Source organism: Helianthus annuus, chromosome 4, assembly GCF_002127325.2.
Source record: "Helianthus annuus cultivar XRQ/B chromosome 4, HanXRQr2.0-SUNRISE, whole genome shotgun sequence".
Lineage (NCBI taxonomy): Eukaryota > Viridiplantae > Streptophyta > Magnoliopsida > Asterales > Asteraceae > Helianthus > Helianthus annuus.
In genome coordinates, this window is record NC_035436.2 from 207,776,284 (window position 1) to 207,797,933 (window position 21,650).

The following is a 21,650-nucleotide window of genomic DNA, read 5'->3' on the forward strand; positions in this document are numbered from 1 at the left end:
CGTTTCAGGTAACAAAATGTGAAAGCCAAATAGAAGCCAGCTGGACAACACTGAAGGCTTGGAAAAGTGGCTATAAAGTTACCTAAAATAAAGAGATGTTTTATTTAATTAAAATAGGGTTTATCCCTATAAAAATGTGTGTACTTGAAACTTGGGATTTTCCCATGTGTTTAATATTATAAAATCGTGATATTTTACTCTGATAAAATATTTCCTAACTACGGTCCTGATGTAAATTCCGCTGCCAAATTGATAAACACCGATACCACTGAAACTGGCCGCGGTCGCCCGTTCCCGGGTAATTAGGGGACGGGGGTTGCGACATTAAATGAGTCGTGTTTGCAGATTGGCGTGTTCAACCCGACCCAAATCCGAAAATTTTAGACGAACCCGAACCTGACATGAATCCGAAAATCGTGTTATACATATGAACCCGAACATTTGCGTGTTTGCCCGAACATTTGCGGGTTTACTCGAACATGACCCATTCAACTTGAGTTTTTTTTAATTTTTTCCGCAAATTAATATATTGTATATAATACAATTAATTTAAGTTATAAAATCTTATGTCAATTTCTCCTTTTAATTTATAACTATGGCATAAAATACACACTCAATATAACTTGTGACATAAAACATATTGTAAAAATCTATAATATGATATAATATAAAGGGGTTAAACGGGTTAACTTGCCAACCCGACCAGGTTGACCCGAATCCAACATGTTTAGCTAAACGGGTTCGCAGGTTCAACCTGAAACTGACCCGAACCCGTTTAGACTAAACCCAAAGTCCCAAACCCACAAATTTCGTATTAGGATGTGTCGTGTATTCTGGTCGTGTCAGAACATCACACCCCTAGTGGGTGGTGGTGGTTGATGGTAGTGGTGGGTGGTGGTGATGGCTAATGGTGGTGGGTGGTGTTGGTGGAGGCGTTGATGGTGCTACATAATAGCCACATCAACAAAATAACCAAGTCTTTTTGCCAAGTAAGCTGTCACGTCAACAAAAAACTGATTGCATTAGACTTCAGTTAGAACATGATGCTCGATGGAGTAAACAAGTTGGGATTGTTAGGGGTAATTTCTTAAGTTGGGACTATTGTCGACCAACAGGTGAAAGTTAAGATTATTAAAATCCAATTTCCTTAAATAATTTGGAGAACTTACTAACAATGTGAAGTTTGAAGCTTAGAAAAACATCGTAACTTGTGTTTCGACTATTACAAAGAAATCCCAACCGATGAGTGAAGTACGAGTGTTAGTCCATGGTGGCTAAACTTGTCATATTAAAACAAAAACACACAATCATCATACACGTACAAATACATATACCATGCACATACATACACACACCATACAAATACATACACATGCCTTATCATACAAATCTTTTCACATATCATACAAATACATCACATACACATACAAATAGATATTATGCACATATCAAACAAATACGCACCATACCCGTAAAATACATATCATACAAATCATTCACATATCATACACGTATCATACAAATACATACCATATCCATAAAAACAAATCACATATATACATACAACTACATATTATAAATACATACATCATAACTGCATCAACTGCTTGATTGCGATTGAATAATTTATCTATGAGCGCTTTAATTCCTCTTCTTAGTTGTTGTTTGGGCGTGGTCATCACAATGAGAACCCTAATTATGCTGGAGGTGGTGGTTGATGACGATCTAGTAATGGGGGTCTCTTTTGTGTAGAGGAAATGGGGAACTAAATGGATCAACGGTACCGTGAACCAATCATACACAATTGTTAGTGGTACTGAGTGGGCGACAAACATATGTGGTGGCACTTTATGGCTGACGACCTTATTAGGGATGACAATTCCCGAACACAACACGGAAAATACAGTTTTTAGGTCTGCTGACAACCATTCTCTTAAAAGATAAACTAGAACACAACCCGTTAAAAGGTGTAACTAATTTGCCCTTTGAAACTTCTTATCTGCCCATTTTTTTTTATTATTCCTCACCTTTTACTCTAAGAGCTAAATATATAAGTAGGAGTTTGTTAGTTGAGAGTGAGATATATGTACACAAAAGGAACTATATTAACACAAATAACAAAAAGATTTCATATGAATTGGTGTAGTTAATTGTTTAAATTGTTACTAAGTCACTAGGTATTACGTATTTTCGTAAATAAACATAAGATGGGTTGACCTTAAAATGATGCGTATGTGGGTAAGGTTACCCACTTTGGTGAACGCGTATGTGGGTAAGGTTACCTGCATGGATCTCGTATGGGTCAGCCCACTACCAGTGGATCTTCTTAGTTGGGCTTTAATGGATCGAAAATAAAACTCTTACTTGGGATTAAATGGATTAATGGACCAATTTTCGCTTGGATTAGATTTCTTCCTGTTTTACATGGATCAGCTAGGCCTAGCGTTTTATTGGATCTTCTTGGTTTTATTAAATTAGTGAAATGATTAGTTTGTTATGTTAATAATATTAATATGTTAAAGTGGTCCCATTTATCATCTCATGGTTCCTATACTATGAAGTCCTTTTTATTATTTTCATTTAAGCTACTAAATATTCTTCCATTTTACCTTTTAAATCCTCACATCTAGGCCGAGTCCTTTTTTCTTTGCTTACTGCAATTATTTTAAATCAACACCTTCTTATAAAAATATACCAGCAAAGCTCTCATAATCTGCTTTTTAGGTGTTTGGTCAATATTAATAATTACATACATGCTGGAAACTCAACAAATCCGTTGTAGTCTAGTTGGTCAGGATATTCGGCTCTCACCCGAAAGACCCGGGTTCAAGTCCCGGCAACGGAATTTTATTTTTTAAAATGCCAAAATTAATTGTATTCCCACATCTCATAACAAACCTAAATTAGGAATTTGGGTATTGAGCTCTTGGCACGCATAATTCAATTGCAAGCAGAAAAACACATGTTTATATTAATCATTTATGGCCTTGCATACATTATGGCCTCCTTGCTAGTTGTTGGGCTAATTTTGTAATAGTTAGACACATAGTCTTCCACAACCACTTTCTTATACATCATCTCCTCCAACGAACCACCTCTAACCATCGGTCCAATTGCACTCCGGGGAGGCGGGTTATAGAAATACGCGAGTGAAAATCGCTCCACATCAAGCTGTGTCCTCACTTGATGCCACATGCTTTTCAACACTCCATTGCTCATGATCTCCAGCAAATCACCAATATTCACAAGTAGCGTGTTATCGTTAGGCCACTTGAGGGTGACCCAATCCGAGCCCTTGTGTACTTGTAGGCCTCCTGTGGCTCCGAACTCCAGTAAGAGGGTAAGCCCACTGGCATCTGAGTGGGGCATTAGTCCAATAGCTAAATCCGGTCTTGGACATGGTGGATAGTAATTCACCCTTACCTTGATCTCACTTTGTTCGGGCTCAAAATGTTGCAAGAAGGCATTTTTATCTAGTGATAATGATTCTGCAAGATCTTGGAGTAAACCATCAAGTACTTTTCTTGATTCTTCCACATATTTTTCTATAGCTTGCCTGCATTAGATATATATATATATGTGTTGAGATCAAGAAGCCTTCTAATGATGAATATAAACTCCTTGAACAAATGACTGTGCTTCATGTAGAAAATGCAAGAGCAATAGGGATACAAATCTACAATTGTTTTATTTATGCTCTTAACATTTACACAACCTTTAAAGCTATCAAATAATAAATATGAGTTTGCATTATTACACTGATAAGTTATACTTAAATGCTAAACCAATTGACACAATTAACCGTTGTATCTCTATGCAAGAGACATGGCAGTTATGACATATCCATATGACCCATTTACTATTTGACCCATAACTATTAGACTAAAGGGTATGGTGAGACCCATCTCCATGAGGATGGGCCGTCACCCGGGCGTCACATCACCGGCTCGTGAAGGATGGGCCTCCTTCACTTTTGAGGGGGGTGGAGGATGAGGCCCACATAATTTATAAAAACAATTAAAAATTTAATTTATTTGATTATTTAGAGAGAGAAAGAGATAGAGAGGAGAGAGAAAGAGAGAGAGGACAGAGAAAGAAGAGAGAGAGAGAAAGCGGCACGGCAAGAACGGCCATGGGTTGCTGGGGACGCCGGGACGGGAGGGAGGGGGGCGGTGTGGGGGACCGGCGCCGGTCCTAGCCGGGCCTAGCCGGCCCCCATACCTTCTAGTCTTATTAGCTACCCTATAATAACCTAATTAAATTCCTTAGTTTATGCAACATGAAACATAGTAACTTATAAAGATTCCTAGCTAAGTTAATATAAAGTAAAAGTAATTATTATTATACCTAAAATGTGGTGGTTTTTTAGGCCAAACAGAGAGGCCATTAGTTGATTGATCAACAACAGGAGGAGCTGCTTTCATGGTCAGGCGATCAATCCAATCCAAGGGTTGATCTTCAGACTTGACAAAGTTCTTGCCGTATCCCATGTTATCCACACTCTTATTATACGATCCAACGTTGGCCTTTTTCTCCTCGTAACTCAACCCAAAGAAACCTTTTACAACATCCTTAGCATCCTCCAACACTATACCATGATTCTTGATGAGAAACACACCCCATTCTTTAGCAGCCTCCGCAAGCCTCTGCAGCTCCCCGTCGTCATGGGTTTGTAGTTTTGATATGTCGATCACAGGCGGCGTGTCGGTGGTGGTAGCAGGGGGTGGTGATGAGGAGGCTATGAAGCGGTTGGGGAAGTGGTTGATACGTGCTACTTCTTGAACCACAGGTATCTTTGTGGTTTTAAGTTTACCGTTTTGGTCGGTAAAAGTGGCTTCGTGAAAGTGAGCACAGTGATACTCAGACATGATTGATAATGGGTGGGTTTGGTTTCAGTGAAGTGTATTATCGTGATATGAATTTGTCATAGCATACGAAAAAGACGACACAAGGACCCATTGCTTTGTCACACATGAACGCCATTGACACGTATGTATGTTATAATGTTAACAAAAAAAAAAAAAAAAGGATTATTGTTTTTTTGGCTAACTTTAGAATTTTAATATGAATTAGTAATGGAAAATTGCATTTTGTCGCACCAGAAACAACTTTAGTTTCATTAGTATCTGATATTTCTTTGGGTTGTCACCACTACAACATATCACATGGGTTCCATTACTAAAAATTATTATTATAATAATCTTCATTTGTATTTAATGGATTTCATGAGTGTTGAATGTTTGGATTACACAAGTATTGTAGAAATAATTGCTAGTAGGGTTGTGAAGTTCACTTGGCTAACAATTAGACCGCCCGTACTGGGGTGTTTTTTTTTTTTTTTTAAAAATTGAAAAATCACGCTCCAAAACGCCCAAACCCCCATTACATGGGGCGTTTTTGGGCGTTATTTTCGATGAATTTTGTTGCCGGCGTGATTATTAAAACGCTTGTGTGTTGTTTGACTGGCCAATCAATTGAGGACATGTGGGTTTAGAGAGAGAGATGGAATGTGGGGTTTGATTTGGTCGGATTTTTGGCCGGATTTTTGGCCGGATTTTATGGATTTGCAGGTCGCAGGCATAGGCACGAAGAAGAAGAAGGGTTTGTTTTAAAACTTTGATATTGATAATTAGGCCCCTATAGTTTTAAACTTTATTATTTTCTGTTTTGACACATTAGGCCCTAAAGTAATTTTTCTGTATTTTTTTAATTTTCTGTATTTTTATTTTCTGTTTGTAATTTTTTAGAATTGTATTTTTTTTATGTTTTAAATTAAAAAAAATAATTGGGAAATAATTGCATGGGCGTTATTGGAATAATGCCCCACTACACCACTTTATGCTATAATGCCCCATGCTGACTGGGATGACACGTGTCGCAAAACGCCCCATGGTAAGGGCATTATATTGATTTACCACTACACATGGTCTTAGGATGAATTTGGTTATTTTTCTGACGGACGGACGGACGGACGGAATGATTACTCTGGAACAAGAAGCCACTAATAATCTAGCAATATTCATGCCCTGTTATCTCAACCTATGTCCTATCTTACTTCTTCACGATCCATAGACCTACTCTTTTGTTGGGCCTTAAACGGGCTGCTAGGGTGGGCCTCTGATGGACTAGTATGGTTCATAACAGGTTGGATACCTGGATTAAACTTATGAGAACATTCTTCAATTCTCATTCTCATTCTCATCAAATACAAATAGCATCATTTTGCATAAAACCCTAAGAATTAATATAAATTTGACGCACACCTATTAAAAAGCGAGAGACGGTTAATCATATATCATGTGGTGGTGTTGATAGCCGAAAGACAAAGGGTACATGCATTAATCAGCTTTTGTCCCAATTGTTAAGTGTTATGTGCTTTATGTCCAAGGCTTGATGCAAAACTACTATCAAGTCGGGGGTCTCACTGGAAGCAGTCTCTCTTTTTCTACGAGTTAGAGGTAAGGTTGTTTACACCTTACGTGTAACGACTCGCACCAAAAATGTCCTAAAACGCTCCGTAAGTGAAAACACGAACCCGTAAAACCTTACTTTTTATGAAAAACCAAGAAAACAAGAAAATTTAGTTTGTCGCGGGGCGCGACAGAGTTAAGGGAGTCCGTCGCGGGGCGCGATAGCCCTGGAATCTCCGGATAACGATGAGTGACACGTGTCGCACACGTGTCAAGCCTAAGGGGTGACACGACAGCCCTAGCTGTAGCTAGACTGGCCCTCGCGGGCCGCGAAGGATCTCCTTCAGGCCGTCGCGGGCCGCGAGAGACTGACGAAACTGCTATAAATTGTACGTTGCATGGGCAGATCACTTTGCTCGAAAATTTCCTTCAAAATCGCCTCCTTTCTGCTCAAATAACAACTTTATAGTATCGACACGCTGCTATGATAACGGGGTAATAACTTGATCACTGCTACGATACAATATCCTATCGATTAAAACCGATCCGATGGATGTTTAAGTGCTGCCCAAATTTTGGGCTATACTTTGTTATTCATCGTGAGGGTTTCGATCTCGTGAATTATCGTAAATGTTGAATTAATTTACTAACCTAGTTTCGTTTGCATTGTATGTTTAACTAGGTTTACCAGCTTAATCAGTAGGTAGGCTCTGACCGTTTAAACTTGCAATGTGAGTCATTTTGTTTTTATCAAAGTTACTTTGCAAAACCCTAAATGTTTTCCTGTTATAAGTACAGTGATTAAGTCTTTGTTATCTTAAATTACTGAAAGTACGTGGGGTTTTGTATACATTACTTATCTAGCGTCACTTTTAGGTGAACAGACCTAAATAGTGATATGACTACAGTCACAGATCCGGCCGAGTGACAACTGGGTCAGATAATTATAAGATAGAAGCAATTGTAATCGCTCCTAATACTGTATAATATAACAATGTGTCTTTTGTGTAAATTGAATGCACTCGCCAGTATTTTTCACTGATCAAATCTTTTTAAAACATGTTTCAGGTGATTTACTGTGAGGAAAAGGAAAAGTGTCGCGTAGCACTCCAACTTAAATAAAGTGGCCCAGTAAATAGAAATAAACTTGTTTTCTGTAATCAGGGAATTTCCCAGTGAAATTCCTTTCTTGTAAAATACGGGGTTTGTCCCGAAACTTATAATAAAATAATTCGGTGTTTTCCTCTTTAACGGTCCTGTTAAAATTTCCGCTGTCAATTAAATACCAATACCACGGGTTTCTGTCCCGCGACTTCTGAACCGGGCAAAACGGGTCGGGGGCCGTGACACTACGCTTCTCAGACCCTACCTTAGCTTTGTTATTGGTGGGATTTACTGAGTACGATGATGATGATGACCTGTTAATAAAAAAGGTATAATTGTAACTTTAATCCTATTAGTTATATACAATTCCCTATAATTTAAGGTAACTGATTTTTTTTATTCGTATATGATATTTTTCAAGAGAAAAAATTATTTTTCATCTATTGTTGTTAGGAGTGTTTATGGCTCGGTTTTGACGATATTTAGGTTAAACCGCAAGTCAAACCGTCATTAAGGTATTTCATATATCAAAAGCCAAAACTGAACAATTAAAAATTAAAACTGAACCAAACTGTTTAATTTCTGTTTGGTTTTAAAGTTTTAGCTCTATTGGAAAAAATAAAAAAATTGTATACAAGATCATTGTGATGTCATGCTAAACAATTTCTTATTTATGAAATAAAAATGATTCTAAGACACACGGTGTGGGCGTTTACAAGCCGAGTGAAATCTTGTCAACACCGTGCACACCAGCCCGCCACAGCGTGGGTCATTCATAATCATCATAATCATACTCAGTAAATCCCACCAATAGCAAAGCAAAGGTAGGGTCTAAGGAGGGTAAGATGTAGACAGCCTTACCTCTACCCCGTAGAAATAGAGAGGCTGCTTCCAGTGAGACCCCCGGCTCGATAGTAGTTCCGCATCAAGCCTTGGACATAAGGCACATAACACTCAGCAATCGAGACAAAGACCAATTAGTGCATGTACCCTTTTGTCTTTCGGCTATCAACGCCACCACATGATGCATGATTAACCGTCCTCAGCTTTTAACGTTATTTTCACAAAATTAGTAAAATAACGTTAAAATTAGTGCACTTTTCAACGATGGAAATCCCACAGGCGTTGATACCAAATTTGCGTTGATGTGGCACGTTTCAATTGGCGTGGGTATTAGCCGTTTGACAACAACGGCTAGTTTCTTAAATTTTAAAAACTTAACTTTTTAAAAAACAAAATTTTACCCTATATAAATCACCCTCTTCTTTCTTTTTTTTACAAACTCTCACATTTCACCCAAATTTTTATAACGTCTCTCCCATCTCCATTTCAATAAACTGAAAATGTCAACCATTCCTTGGACCGAAGAAGAGGATATCGCAGCGTAACCGCTCGCAGTCCGTTTTGGGTGAGAATTTTACAACGCTTTTGCGTCCATAGGGGCGAGACCATCTGTTTGGATTGCGAAAGATTCGAGACGGTGTACACCGTGGTGGAAAATGCGAGTGGGGACCTTGGGGAGGACGACATCATACCAATTGCTCTCATCAACTTCAGACACAAACACAGTCGTGAATTCCGTCATGTTTCGGCTTGGCAGATTATTAGATTTTTTATGTAGTAATATTAATTTTTAGGTTTTATTTTAATTATGTAATGGTTTTTATTTTTAAATATGAATTGTTTAATTATTAACGTTATTTGTTTAATTACTATTATTGTATTTTTATAAATTGAATAGATTATAGAATTTTAAAATATAATTTAACAACAAAAAGTGTGTCACGTGTCAAATAACGCTACTCTTTCACGCCTCTTCCCACCCCCTTCGTTTTTGCTCCACACCCCCTTTCTGACGCAAGCTGACGTGTCCTCCACGTGTTGGATAACGCCCATTTTCAAGTCCCTCCACGCCGTATGGTCTAACAACAATCGAAATTAAATTTCGAGAGTAATAAAATTGTATGTTATTATAAACCATGGTTGTAAAACATGGTTTCCAAGTCTGAGTACTCTTCGAGTAATCGCTCCAAGCTAGGCTGCCGAGGCGACTTTTTTCAACTCCGCCTAATTACTCGGAATCGATCCAACGTGGTCAATCTCGGCTAGAATCGGATCTAATAGGTCAACTCAAGTAGAGTTTGACTTTAAAAAAAATAAAACATAATTTCTATGTCTATCATATCAGTTTCAAGTGGCTTTTTATATCGATCCGCCTGTGAATATTTACACGAACAACTTGTATAAATTTATTTATTAATTTTCAAGCTTAACATTTATTTATTTTATTAATTCCATCTTCCGTTGTGTATTGTGAAACTGATATCAATCGTCAAGCATAAACCCAAAGTCCGGGCCCACCGGGAAATTAGGGTTTGACATCGACGGACTCAGAATGTAGCGCTTTTTTACAGGGCAGGGACTCAACGTGACTCCGCCCTTAAACCTCAGTGACGCAAATTACACTTTACTCTTTAGTTTGTAATACTTTTATTTGTAAAACTTCAAAATCTAAATACTTTTCCTTGGGTGTCAGTTTCAAATTTTCATGTTGTCAGTGTCAAATTTTTTTTGAGGGCCGCTCCGGATAAATCGAATATATACTAAAAAATAACCTTGGGGTGCGGCGGACCACGTCGGCTTGGCCGGCCTAGGTGCGTTCTTGCCAATGCGCCATCTGCACTCTATACCCCTTTGTTGGATATTTATGTCCGGTTCGATAAGTCAACGCTGCCGACTGGGTCTTGACCCGTAAGAGTTACACCTTGGTCAACGAACTAAAATCCACTTAACTAATTTAACTGGTAATTACGAACGATACGCGGGTATTGAACTGAGAGACGGGTTCGTAAATCGGGTGGGACAAGAATACTCTTGCGTCGCCACTTGGCGAGCACCTAGATTTACACCAATGGCTTTTCATGCAAAGTCTCTCTCCAACACTTGGCATGCACCTACTTTTCGGCCAATGAGAATTCATGCAATATTCTCCATGTCCTATTTAAGTTGGGTTTGGGTCTTGCATTTGTGAATAAGAAGAACTTGAGAAAACACTCTCAATACTCACAACCACAACCGGCCACAACCACTGCCACCGTCGGCAGCCCGACGCTGCCACCAACGCCGCCACCGGCTCCGCCCCGCTGCCGCAGCCGCTGCTCGCCGCCTGTACCGCCGGCAACCGCCGCCGCCGTTACACGGCCCTCACTCACGTCTCGTTGGTTCGTAACTAGCACTTGTTCGTTGAACCTCGGTGTCTCAACCGGTTATTTACTAACCGAAGGTATATCTAAACCCCCTATGGTTGATGTTCTATTTCGTGTTTGCATGTTGGTGACCTTGTTCCATTACGGGTAATCCTTGGTATAAAAGTGTTTATGTTAATTTTGTTACATACGCTTCCGTTGCCAAAATGTGTATATGTTTTTTTTTTAACTAGTTAAAGTTTATTTTGAATAACCTATTTCTACATGCACTCTTTTGTCAAAAATGTTTTGACTAAATCCTTGTGACAAAATAAACACATATTTAAAATGAACCGGGTTCATAAAATAAAACTAAAATATATACCACGGATATCCTTCAGTGGTATCAGAGCCGATGCTCACCACATGCAAATCGAAACCGGTCTTTTTTTTTACCGGAATAATAAATCACAAACTTTAAAAGTCTAAAGTTTTTGATTTATTTTTATCTTTGGGCTATATATATTTTTGGTCATATTTTAGTTGTTAGTTTTTTTTTTGTTGACCAAAATTGCCCAAATTTTTTTTTTGGTTGTGTTGAATATGTAAATCGGGCCCGACCTTGTGGTTGTGTTTATATTTGGTTTTGTTCATGGTTTTGGCCCGTTTTGCGGCTCAAAGTTGTAATAGATTAGTTTATGGTTTTGGCCCGCTTTGTGGTTCAAAGTTGTAATAGATAAGGTTCTTTGTCTTTGTTATATTTACTTGTTAAATATTGTTGAACCGAAGACCCGAAGCAAGACCGAATGCCAAGAGGAGTCTTGGAGTTAGTGGGAGTCGCTCAAGACAACAAGATGCACTCAAGTCCATCCTTGTGGTTGTTTTGTGTTTTGTGACCGTGACCCCTTTGATCTTGCTACTTGGCTCTAGCAAGATCATAATCATGCCCATATGATTTACATATTCATTTTTGCTATTATGGTTGCCTTTTGATAAATGTTATCACACTTCAACTTAATACCAAAATGTATTCTTAAAAGTTTTTTTTTAAAAGAAATCGGAAAAAGCAAGTTCTAGCAACTTGGATATTTTTTTTTATAACCACTAGAGTTTTATAACATGTTTTTTTTTCTCACATCTTTAAAACTCATAAACTTAATAGTTTTCACTATTAACTTTAATTGGTTATTCCAAGTCGCGACAAACTTAGTTTTATAGGTTATCTAAAACTAATTGTCCCGAGAGGTGAAAGGGTCTTTTTTTGGTTATGTCGCAAATATAATATTTAGATTAAAACCGACTATAACGACCCTATTTGGTAAAAATTAAAATCAATAGTCCATGCCATCCTACTACTAGTAACACTTGGGGCATAATGCGAACCATCAGTGTTGGAGCCACAGCACGACACTTGGTGTCTAGTTTATCCTTCCAAGGTGCAAGGGTTCCGTCGACACATCCGGCCCTTCCACATGTGACCGTTTTAGGACGACTATTACTTTTCTTCTCGTGTTGCGTGCCCCAGCCGTCTCGAGAACAAAAGTGGCATAGATGAGGCCAAACGTATCAATGCAAGGACAAAAGATTGTCCTCGCAGCCTCATAAACCCCGGGAGTTGTGCTTTTTCACAATTGACAATCGTTGTCAGTCCGCTTGAACCTCTTGCTAATGTTGCATGCCCCAGCTGCCTTTAGAAAGAGCTTCTAACCGGATTCTCGCTCCTTATCGTCTCACCTCACTAAATAAGGAAATACATTGAAAATACTAATTAAATAATTTTTGCTTAACAGATGTCATCTGAAAACAACTCCTCTTTTGCTCTCAAGTCCATACTTGAGAAAGACAAGCTGAATAACACCAATTTTCTTGAGTGGCACCGCAACTTGAGAATCGTTCTCAAGATGGCAAAAAGGCTTTATGTTTTGGAAACCCCGATCCCAACCGCACCCGAAAACAACACTGTGGTTGCGAAGAAGGCTTTCGACAAACATAAAGAAGATGCCATGGAAGTTGCTTGCCTCATGCAAGCCACCATGTCTCCAGATCTTCAGAAGAATATGGAAGACATGAATGCCTTCGACATGATTGAACAACTCAAGGGCATGTTTCAGAAACAAGCCCGTCAGGAACGCTATGACACCATGAAACAGCTCATAAGCTGTAAAATGCAAGAGGGTTCCTCAGTTAGTGCTCATGTCCTCAAGATGAAAGGCTACATCGACCAACTGAACAAACTTGGTTATCCTCTCCAAGATGAGATGGCTGTTGACTTCATTCTCAACTCTCTTTCCAGTCACTATGATCAATTTGTTATGAACTTTAACATGAATGACTGGGTAAAGACAGTGCCAGAGCTACATGGGATGCTCAAAACGGCAGAGATGAACATTTCCAACAAAGTAAGCCAAGTGTTAATGATTCGATCTGGTGGTGTTAAAAAGCCCAAAACAAAGAAGAAAAGTTATAACAGCAAAAACAAAGGAAAGGCTCCTGTTGCTGCCAAACCTGCCACCAACAAGAGCAAGCAAGCTGTGAAAGCCCCTCTTCCAGAAGAGCGGCAATGCTATGAGTGTAACAAGATGGGGCACTGGAAACGTAACTGCCCCGAGTATCTTGCCAAGCTCAAAGTGAAGAAGGCTAATGGAGAAGGCACTTCTTCAGGTATTCTAATATATGTTATCGAACTTTTCACTGTTTCAAGCAACACATGGGTATTTGATACCGGGTGTGGTTATCACATCATTAATGTCTTGCAGGAGCCTGTGAAGTGGAAGAAACTGAAGCCGGGAGACATGGAGCTCATTGTTGGTGATGGGAAAAGAGTCCCAGTTCTGGCAACTGGCACATTTAATCTTACATGTCCTTCTGGTCTTATCGTTGTTTTGAACAATTGTCTTTATGCACCTGGTTTAACCAGAAACATCATTTCAGTTTCGTTGCTTTATGAACAAGGATTTAGATATGTTTTTAATGGTATTGCTATTTCTGCTTATCTAAATGGTATTTACTATTTTGAGGCTAAACCTCGAAACGGTATCTATGAAATTGATGTTCAGCCTAGCAGTAACATATATCACCTTTCTAAATATCAGAAAAATGGTACTAGTGATTCATTCCTATGGCATTGTAGACTTGGCCATATAAGCAAGGCACGTGTAAAATGGCTCCAATCTGAGGGGATTCTTGAATCCACCGGAACGGACTCATTTGATGATTGCGAGTCTTGCTTAGCTGGCAAACTCACCAAGGATCCCTTCACCCATGTTGGTGAACGAGCTAGCGATCTACTAGGACTCATACACTCAGATGTATGTGGTCCTTTTAGAACCATGACTAGGAATCACGAGAGATACTTCGTTACGTTCATCGATGACTATAGTCGATATGCTTATGTCTATCTCATGAAGCATAAGCATGAAACTTTTGAAAAGTTCAAAGAGTTTCAAAACGAAGTTGAAAACCAACTTAATAGAAAGATTAAAATGCTTCGCTCAGATCGAGGCGGTGAATACCTCAGCTTGGAATTTCTCGATCATCTAAAGGAACGTGAAATAGTTTCACAACCCACTCCACCAGGCACACCCCAACTTAATGGCGTGTGTGAAAGGAGAAATCGAACCTTACTAAATATGATTCGATCGATGATGTGTAGAACAAATCTACCTCACTCCTTTTGGGGTTTTGCTCTTATGACTGCTGCTCGACTCGTAAATCTAGCGCCGACCAAAAAGGTAAACAAAACTCCATATGAGATATGGCATGGGCATAAGCCGAATTTGAGTTACCTATAAGTATGGGGGTGTGATGCTTACATCACAAGTGACTCTGATGACAAGCTCGACCCTCGAGGCGAAAAGGTTGTTTTCGTCGGATACTATAACCAATGCGGTTATTACTTCTACCATCCTGATGCAAATACGATTTCCATCAAAAGGAAGGCTAAAAGGTTCCTTGAAGATGAACTTCTTAGTCGAGGAACTGGAAGTAACTTAGTAGATCTTGAAGAAGTCCAAAGACTACAAGCAACCGTTGACGAGGTCGGAACGTCTGAACCACAACAAATTGTTGATACCGAATCAGACCCGAACACAAGCCTTCGCAGGAGCATCAGGACTCGTAAAGAACCCGATAGATACCTTTGGCATGTTGAGGGTTCTGAAGTCCTGACAGTAGCCGAGTCTGATGACGAGCCTACTAGTTACAAATATGCTATTTCTAATCCAGATTCTGCGAAATGGCTAGAGGCCATGAAAGCCGAGATGCAATCCATGCGTGACAATCAAGTCTGGGACTTGGTTGAGCTACCCCCCGAATCTCGGGCAGTAGGGAGCAAATGGGTTTTCAAGAGAAAAACTGACATGCATGGAAATATACAAACCTATAAAGCACGGCTAGTAGCGAAAGGTTTCACTCAAACTCAAGGTATTGACTATGATGAAACCTTCTCACCCGTTGCTATGATCAAATCGATCAGGATATTACTTGCCATAGCTGCGTACTATGATTACGAAATTTGGCAAATGGATGTTAAGACCGCCTTTCTTAATGGACATCTTTCCGAAGATGTTTATATGGTTCAACCTGACGGTTTTATCGATCCAAAATATCCTAATAGGGTATGCAAGCTAAACAAGTCCATTTATGGACTCAAGCAAGCATCTCGGAGCTGGAATCTTCGTTTTGACCAGAAAGTCAAAGAGTTTGGCTTTGTCAAGAACGAAGATGAACCTTGTGTTTACAGAAAGGCTAGTGGGAGTGCTATATCATTTCTCATCTTGTATGTGGATGATATATTGATCATTGGAAACAACATCCCCATGCTTAAGGAAATTAAACATTGGTTGGGATCTTGCTTTGCAATGAAGGATCTTGGAGAAGCTGCTTACATTCTAGGAATCAAGATCTATAGGAATAGATCTAAGCGACTTCTTGGGCTAACTCAGAGCACATACATAGATCAAGTAATGAGACGCTTCAAGATGGAAAACTCCAAGAAAGGAGGTGTTCCAATGACTAAAGGAACCGTCTTGGACAAATCGCAAGCTCCCTCTGAGGACCGAGAGATAAAGCAAATGGAAGGAGTTCCATATGCTTCAGCGATTGGTTCTATCATGTATGCTATGGTATGTACTCGACCAGACGTCTCGTATGCTTTGAGCATGACCAGCCGTTACCAGCAGAACCCTGGGGTTGCCCACTGGACTGCAGTTAAGAACATCCTTAAGTACTTGAGAAGGACAAAAGATATGTTCTTGATATTTGGAGGAGTCAATGAGGAGCTTACTGTAAAATGTTACATTGATGCTAGTTTTCAAACTGATCGAGATACCTCTCGCTCACAAACGGGTTTCGTGTTCACTCTCAACGGAGGAGCTGTCTCATGGAAAAGCTCCAAGCAGAGTGTTGTAGCTGATTCTACCACGGAATCTGAGTACATTGCCGCATCAGATGCCGCAAAGGAAGCTGCTTGGATGAAGAAGTTCATAACCGATCTCGATGTGGTTCCAAGTATCATGAAACCCATCCAGATATTTTGTGATAACACAGGTGCTATTGCTCAAGCCAAGGAGCCTAGATCACATCACAAAGCCAAGCACATTTTGAGAAAATTTCACTACATACGTGAGATTGTGGAACGTGGAGACATCGTTATAAGCAAAATTGACACAGATCAAAACTTAGCTGACCCATTTACTAAGCCAATGACTCAAGAGAAACATGACCGTCATATGGATGCTATTGGGCTTAGATTAGCTAGTGAAATGTTTTGATTTAGTATTTGGATGTACGAACATCAAACAGTTGTATTCCTGTATTCATTTTGATTTACTAGTTAAATGCAATTCTTGAATCCTACAACTGTGTTCGATTTTGATACGTTTAATCCGTGAATCTTGTATTCTAAATTATCCGTAGTCGATCAGACTCGTGGGAACGACTCTGAATTAAGACTATTCTGATTTTGGACTCAAGGAATTGACTTCCAAATTCACAGGCTTCATTATGAATGATGCTGGATGTAACTCGCATCAAATCATCTTCATGGATCTTAGTCATAAGATGTTTTTGATTTGGGCATACTCATTTAGTATCCTCTGACCTGAGATACATGCTAGAACTTCCGTTTACTAAAGACTATTCTTTGATCAGTGTCAATCGCTGTCGCGTAACTGCCAGTCATAAAGGCATTGGTTGGGAGTGGTTCTAAAGTTCAGTGGGAGTTGTATGTAGTCAAGATGGGATTCTGTACTCTTACATTATATGTAACAGTTAGACATCTGGGCGCCCTCGTTGATTCAAACTGGTGAAGTGTAAGGCCTTACCCAAACTTACTGTGTGTTTGATTGGACCACTTTGATTCTTGAACGAGAACAATAATGATTGAACGCCATATGAGATTGAATCTGATCCATGTCTCATTGTTCAATTGATGTCTTTTACAGAAGGGATAGATAACAACGATTGCCATAAGTCTATTGTCTTCAAGTAGCAAATCGTTGCTAAAGGGAAGATACCTTGGTTAGTGACTTTAAAGTGTTATGACCTGTTGGGGGCAGCTATGTGTAGCTAGAGCACCGCTGGCTGTCTGCGTTGAGATCTTATCAGAAACCGTCCAAGTGGGAGCTGTTGGATATTTATGTCCGGTTCGATAAGTCAACGCTGCCGACTGGGTCTTGACCCGTAAGAGTTACACCTTGGTCAACGAACTAAAATCCACTTAACTAATTTAACTGGTAATTACGAACGATACGCGGGTATTGAACTGAGAGACGGGTTCGTAAATCGGGTGGGACAAGAATACTCTTGCGTCGCCACTTGGCGAGCACCTAGATTTACACCAATGGCTTTTCATGCAAAGTCTCTCTCCAACACTTGGCATGCACCTACTTTTCGGCCAATGAGAATTCATGCAATATTCTCCATGTCCTATTTAAGTTGGGTTTGGGTCTTGCATTTGTGAATAAGAAGAACTTGAGAAAACACTCTCAATACTCACAACCACAACCGGCCACAACCACTGCCACCGTCGGCAGCCCGACGCTGCCACCAACGCCGCCACCGGCTCCGCCCCGCTGCCACAGCCGCTGCTCGCCGCCTGTACCGCCGGCAACCGCCGCCGCCGTTACACGGCCCTCACTCACGTCTCGTTGGTTCGTAACTAGCACTTGTTCGTTGAACCTCGGTGTCTCAACCGGTTATTTACTAACCGAAGGTATATCTAAACCCCCTATGGTTGATGTTCTATTTCGTGTTTGCATGTTGGTGACCTTGTTCCATTACGGGTAATCCTTGGTATAAAAGTGTTTATGTTAATTTTGTTACATATGCTTCCGTTGCCAAAATGTGTATATGTTTTTTTTAACTAGTTAAAGTTTATTTTGAATAACCTATTTCTACATGCACTCTTTTGTCAAAAATGTTTTGACTAAATCCTTGTGACAAAATAAACACATATTTAATATGAACCGGGTTCATAAAATAAAACTAAAATATATACCACGGATATCCTTTACCCTTTTCATCTTAAGATAAAGAGTTTTCTATTTATAGTGGTGGTCTTGCGGTCTCCAATCGTGCATCAGTCTTTAGCTTCAAGTGTCATTGTATTATCAAAATACGAATCGTCAAATAACTTTTCTCAACCCCGACTTATTTTCGTCCCATTAATTTCAATAAATAAATTAATATCTGTTATGTGATCTTGATTCCGCGTTGATCCAAATTCGATAAAAATAGTGTTATTATTCCAAAAATAACTGGTCTTAATTTATCATTTCATCCCGCATCCTTTGATCTATAATTAATACTTACTGGCAGAGCGATGTATATCACAATTTTATTTTATAGACTCCTTTAGTTTGGGCGTTTTAGTGATCTGTATCACACAATGTAGAATTGTGGATGAAGGTGGCAGCTAAGAAGATGAGTGAGATCTTGATGGTGATTATTAGTACTTCTATTAAATTAATGGACATTAAAAAAATAATGTATGATCTCTTGTAAAATGAGAGAGTGGTTGATGGTGATGATTAGTACTTTTATTAAATTAATAGACATTAAATAAAATAAGATATGGTGATTATTAGTACTTCTATTAAATTAATGGACATTAAAAAAAATAATGTATGATCTCTTGTAAAATGAGAGAGTGGTTGATGGTGATGATTTGGTTTTATGTTTTCCGACTAGTTTCCGACAAAGATTTATTTTTATTTTTTGTATAGTTAACTTTTCCGACTATTTTCCGACCACTTTTTTTCTTCTTTTATTCATTTTTTTTGGTCGGAACTTAGTCGGAAGTTTCCTTCAAATTTCCGACCATTTTTTTTTGGTCGGTAAATTGTAGGAAAATAGTCGATAAAACCAGATTATTTTTTTAGTTGGTATTTTGTCGGAAAATGGTCGGCATTTTCCGACAAAATTGGTTTTGTCGGAAATTTTGGTAGGAAATCCCCCTGTTTTCTAGTAGTGACCTAAACAAACAGATAAAAATATATTTTTAAAAATACTTGGGGGTGACCAGACCATCAAGCTGTGCGGTACGGGGTTCGTCCCCACCTCATCCAGGATCGGCACCGCCGTCCCCCATTTCCCCCCTCCCCCACAGCCGGCGTCCTCCCCGTCTCCATCCGGACGTTTAGGACGGTCCTCCCCCTCTCTCACACACCAATACATACAACTTTTATATATATATATATATATATATATATATATATATATATATATGTATAGGGTAAACAAGTAATTTTATTGTAAAAAAGGTTAAAAGTGTGAGAAGTGTGAGAAATATTGTGGGGATGACATATGTCCTCAATATAAATTAATTCAAAAGGGTAAACAAGTAATTTTATCATTGATTCAATTAATTCAAAATCTTCCATAACCGCCACCTTATTTATAAGAACATGATTTTTTTAAAAGATCTCTATAAAAACACTACGACTGCAACCACCATTCCAACGTATATAACACCATTCAATAAGTATATAACACCATTTTAAAGATCTCTATAAAAACACTACGAATAACACTGCAAAATCACCATTCAACACATATATAACACCATTCAATAAGTATATAACACCATTCAATAATTATATAACACCATTCAATAAGTATATAACACAATTCAATAAGTATATAACACTATTAAAGACACCACCTCCATTTCAGAATGTGTTCTTAGTATAATATTCGTAGTATGGTTATTGTACATGGTGTTTTAAACCTGCATGCATGGTGTTTTACATCTGCATGCTAGTAGATGTTCCAAATTCCATATATTAAAACACCATGGTGTTTTAAAATCTACATTCCAGTAGATAAAAAAACACCACGCTTTCCAGTATGTGTTTAAAACACCACGCTTTGAATCACAATACAATTAAAACACCATTGTATGAACATAGACAAAACATCATAGACTAAACATCTGATCGAAACCTATTTTTTTCTCTATATAAGTATAGCAATATGGTACTCATATTAAAGATAAAAAAACGCTCGTTATTATGGTGTAATTTAAAAAAAAAAAGTTACGTATAAAAGGTTATTGACGTTTAAAAAAGACGGGGGGAAGTTGCATGTGCATTAATGTTAGTTTCTTAATTTAAAAATGTTAAATTCACATGTATACCCTTAATCTAGAAAATTAATATATTTAATAGTAAACATTATTTACAATTTTTCCATTATGATCTCAACCATTAAATCTTTATTCTTTCTTACCATTCTCACAAAAAACCATTTTTTACAGGAACCTCTACCTATATATATATATATAGGAAGATCCCCACATTTCCTTAGTTTCATCCCCTTTGTCCCATCCTCACACTCATCTTACGTGGCGCTTACGTGACGGATCATCCTCCAAGGATGGACCATCACCATACCGCATAGCCTCACATTTAGAGGTTAACTGTCCAAATCAACTTTATTAAAGGAAAAATTACAAGTTTTGTCCTTTATCTTTATACCATTTTCAGGCGGTGTCCTTTTTAACGAATATTGGTAGGCGGTATCCTTTACTAGGTATTTTGTTGCAAGTTTAGTCCTTTACACCCAACTCAGTTAAAAAACCCTGTTAATTATTGGGTGTAAAGGACTAAACTTGCAACAAAATACCTAGGTAAAGGACTAAACTTGCAACAAAATACCTAGTAAAGGACACCGTCTATCAACAATTAACAGGGTTGGATGCAAAGGACTGAACTTGCAACAAAATACCTAGTAAAAGACACCGCCTGTCAACATTCATTAAAAAGGACACCACCTGAAAAGTGATATAAATATAAAGGACAAAAGTTGTAATTTTTCCTTTATTAAACTAATAATGTACATCTAAAGCTATTAAAAAATAATAATAATAATAATAATGGACATTTAAAAAAATATTAACATGTCTTGTAAGGACCTACAAAATCTAGTGATAAAAATATAACTACTCTAATAAATATAATTTTAGAAATACTTTTCGATCTAATTAAGCAAAGAAAGTGATTAAAAAAAGACGTCTTTGGAGTGGTTGATTAAATATAACAACGTTGAAGTATTCTATATACCCGCCTTGGATTGTAGTGTATTTTTTATTGAAAAAAATATACCCGTCTTTGGAGTGGTTGATTACACGGCGGCTTTTTGGAAAGTTAATTATTTGTAGCTGGAGAAACCATACGAAATTCTCTTTTTTTGCTTTCGGTTCACGTCTTCCACCTCTTAATTTGTAGTTACAAAATAAACTTCTCAAGAAATAAATTAAAAAAAAAATCATTTATTTTATTTTGTATTCTTATCTAAATGGTTCCACCTTTAACTAAATGAGTGGTGTGTAAATCCTGGTTCGGTAAGGATTTTACTCTTAACTGGAACCATAGCTGCTAGTTTTGATTATAGGATTTCTTTAACAATAATCATAACCGATCTTTGGCTATGATTAATAGGTTATGAAGCT

General features: G+C 38.3%; 1 protein-coding gene and 1 non-coding gene across 2 annotated transcripts; one reads left to right on the forward strand and one right to left on the reverse strand.

Annotated features, from left to right (window-relative positions):
- Positions 1-2,772: 2,772 nt before the first annotated feature.
- Positions 2,773-2,845, forward strand: TRNAE-CUC. Its single transcript has one exon. It is a non-coding gene; the product is annotated as a tRNA-Glu (tRNA).
- A 15-nt stretch (positions 2,846-2,860) lies between these two features.
- LOC110938284 (probable 2-oxoglutarate-dependent dioxygenase ANS) lies at positions 2,861-4,903 on the reverse strand. The gene is made up of 2 exons (XM_022180747.2): positions 4,348-4,903; positions 2,861-3,556 (listed from the first exon to the last, which is right to left on the reverse strand). Exons 1-2 carry the CDS (start codon positions 4,866-4,868, stop codon positions 2,980-2,982), a joined length of 1,098 nt encoding a protein of 365 aa, XP_022036439.1. The 5' UTR covers positions 4,869-4,903; the 3' UTR covers positions 2,861-2,979.
- Positions 4,904-21,650: the final 16,747 nt, after the last annotated feature.

What these genes read in the sequence shown, in the direction of transcription:
- LOC110938284 (XM_022180747.2), bottom strand. Translation starts at nt 4,868, where the DNA reads ATGTCTGAGTATCACTGTGCTCACTTTCACGAAGCCACTTTTACCGAC. An exon ending in AAAAAACCACCACATTTTAG is followed by an intron (nt 3,557 to 4,347) that starts GTATAATAATAA and finishes TATCTAATGCAG; the next exon opens with GCAAGCTATAGAAAAATATG.